This window comes from Notolepis coatsorum (assembly GCF_963971535.1).
Source record: "Notolepis coatsorum genome assembly, contig: SCAFFOLD_265, whole genome shotgun sequence".
NCBI classification, from domain to species: domain Eukaryota; kingdom Metazoa; phylum Chordata; class Actinopteri; order Aulopiformes; family Paralepididae; genus Notolepis; species Notolepis coatsorum.
Window position 1 is genome coordinate 296,623 of NW_028173094.1, and position 2,649 is coordinate 299,271.

General features: G+C 46.0%; 1 protein-coding gene across 1 annotated transcript in view; it reads left to right on the top strand.

Annotated features, from left to right (window-relative positions):
- Positions 1-796: 796 nt before the first annotated feature.
- LOC311247895 (laminin subunit alpha-5-like) overlaps positions 797-2,649 on the top strand; it is a gene marked incomplete at its 3' end in the record, with an annotated part of 17,510 nt that continues 15,657 nt past the window's right edge. The window contains exon 1 of the mRNA XM_084338871.1: positions 797-1,412. Coding sequence (XP_084194997.1) covers positions 1,053-1,412 — 360 coding nt within the window. The remainder of the gene's footprint in view (positions 1,413-2,649) is intronic.

Here is a 2,649-nt window from a genome sequence, read left to right on the forward strand (position 1 = left end):
GGTGGCCAGTTTCGAATTGCAGCCTCCCGTAGGTGCTCTTTTAGAGCGGTTTTGAAGGTTTGTATAGGATTTGCAAGTGGAGAATTCTCTTAGCCTTGGCCCTGCAATGCCTATATTTTGCTAATCGGTCCCCATATACACCTATCTGGCCAAGTTCACACATCAGGCAAATCTAATTAGCAGATAAACTGGAATAAACATAGTGCTGGGGGTGAAACAACATGTGAATGAATGAATGAATGAATGAATGAATGAATGAATGAATGAATGAATGAATGAATGAATGAATGAATGAATGAATGAATGAAAACTTCATTTAACAGATTGCAGAATGGGTACAGTACAGTACGGCTCAATAGTCAATACACACAATTGTTAAGGGGATGCAGATCAGAGAAAGACTTTCGTCTTGTTTACATCAGGGTCCCCTTGTGCTTAATTAGATTTGGAATATCAATCAATATCAATTAATTGGAAATGTGATGTTGTAGTCTTGGCCAATCACATTCATCATCACCACATCCCAAGCAACATCTGGTGGCGTTTCCAATAACACAACACAACTTGACTCCACTCCCTCTCCTGAAACTAACGGCATCGCAGCCTTTCTTTTCTTTCTTTTTTTTAATCACTTCTATGGCTATACCCTCTTTCAGCCACATGGGCCGTGCCCAGAGAGAGAGAGAGAGAGAGAGGAGGGAGGGAGGGAGGGAGAGAGGGAGGGGGGGGAGAGAGAGAGAGAGCAGATTGAAAGACAGACGAAGCGGAACAGAATAGGTGCCACTGCAGCGAGAGAGGCAGCAGCAGACATCTCAGCACCGCACCGCTCGACGCATCAGAGATTTAAAAAAAAAAAAAAAAAAACTTTTTCTCTCCTGTTGTTTACTAACTTTTCTCTCGCCTTTTTTTTGTTTTACATCAAATGGTCATATTTCCAACAACAACGCGGCAGGATTATTATTACATCGTCTCTTCTCTCTAGTTTCCCTTCCTCCACCTTCAACCTATACATCGCCCGTTTGAAGGAATACAGAACAGAAGAACAGGTGAAGATGGCGAGGAGCGGTGGACCGGTGCCGCCGGGGCCAGAAGAGTGGCCCCCCCAGGTCTGCAGCAGCACCACCACCACCCGCAGGACTGGGAGGAGGGGTCCCGGTACCGCCGGGGTGTCGTCCCGGGTCTGTCTGCTGGTCCTCCTGGCCGTGCGGGTGACGGGGCTGCGGGCCCAGGACCTCCACACCAACGGGCTGAACGGCTACAGTTTGCACCCTCCGTACTTTAACCTGGCGGAGGGCACCAAGATCAGCGCCACCAAGACCTGCGGGGAGGACGACACCGGCAGGCCGATCCGGGACCTGTACTGCAAGCTGGTGGGGGGGCCGGTGTCCGGGGACCCCAGCCAGACCATCCAGGTGAGAGAGAGAGAGAGAGATCCAACCACCGTCCCTCCGGGCTCCTCCAAGCACCTGTTTCTATACCAACTATAGCTGCACTTGTTTGTTCATAGCTGCTACTAATCTCCCACCGCCGGCCTGCTGGCGGACATGGTGGAAATGAAACGCCACTGGGAAAATAAAAAAAATAAAAACAAACAAAATATAGGGTCGGTGTTTGTCAGTAAACTACCACGGACATGTATTTTTAGTCTGTCGGTCCAAACTGTCCAGGTGGGCCCACACCACCACTATAGGTCTAAACTGCCACCTGCTTTACTTTTTATTTTATTTTATTTTTTTTACTTTATTAATAAGTCGCGATGGCGCTCAGCTCATAATAATAATAATAATAATAATAATAATAATAATAATAATAATAATAATAATAATAATAATAATAATAATAATAATGAGTTATAGTTTGCTAGTTTGAGATCGACTCTGTACAGTTTTGGATTATGAACATAATGTCGACCCTGCTGTGTGAACCAAGGACATTATGAGGACTTCTTTATGCTGCTTCTGTCCGACGGAGCCGCTTGTTATTATATGATTATTATATGATGCATATATTATACGCATTATTTAGGTCAATATATAATAATAATAACAACAACAAGAGGCTCTCAGCCGGACAGCAGCAGCATAAAGAAGCCCTCATTGGAGTCGGTATCAAACTATCGCAAACTATCTTTTCGCACAAGCTCTTATTAATTGTGTGTGTGGCTGCAGGCTACACCCGTGCTTAACCCGTTCACTGCCACACGACACGACAGAAGGTTAACCCTTTACTATCACACAACCGACGGTCATATAGAATCCGCCTGGCTGGCTGGCTGGGTGGTGTGCTGTCTTTTGGATTGGAAATTATTTGACCGTGAGACTAGTTTTTACTGACTCGTTTTTAGACCTCAGACAAGCCGAGACATGATGGACGTATATATATATTCACGTTATCTTGTTGATTGGATGTTATATATATTATTAGTATTGATCGGCTATACCGGGGGGGGGGGGGGGTGCAACGTGTAAAGCTGTTCAGTTTAGTTAGTGGTTAAATAGGCCCACTTCTCTCCCCCCTCTCTCTCTTTCTCTCCCTCTCTCACCCCCCCATCTCTCTCTCTCTCTCCCTCTCTTTCTCCCCCCCCTCTCTCTTTCTCTCCCCTCTCTCCTCACCCTCATCTCTCTCACTCTCTCCCCCCTCTCTCTCTTT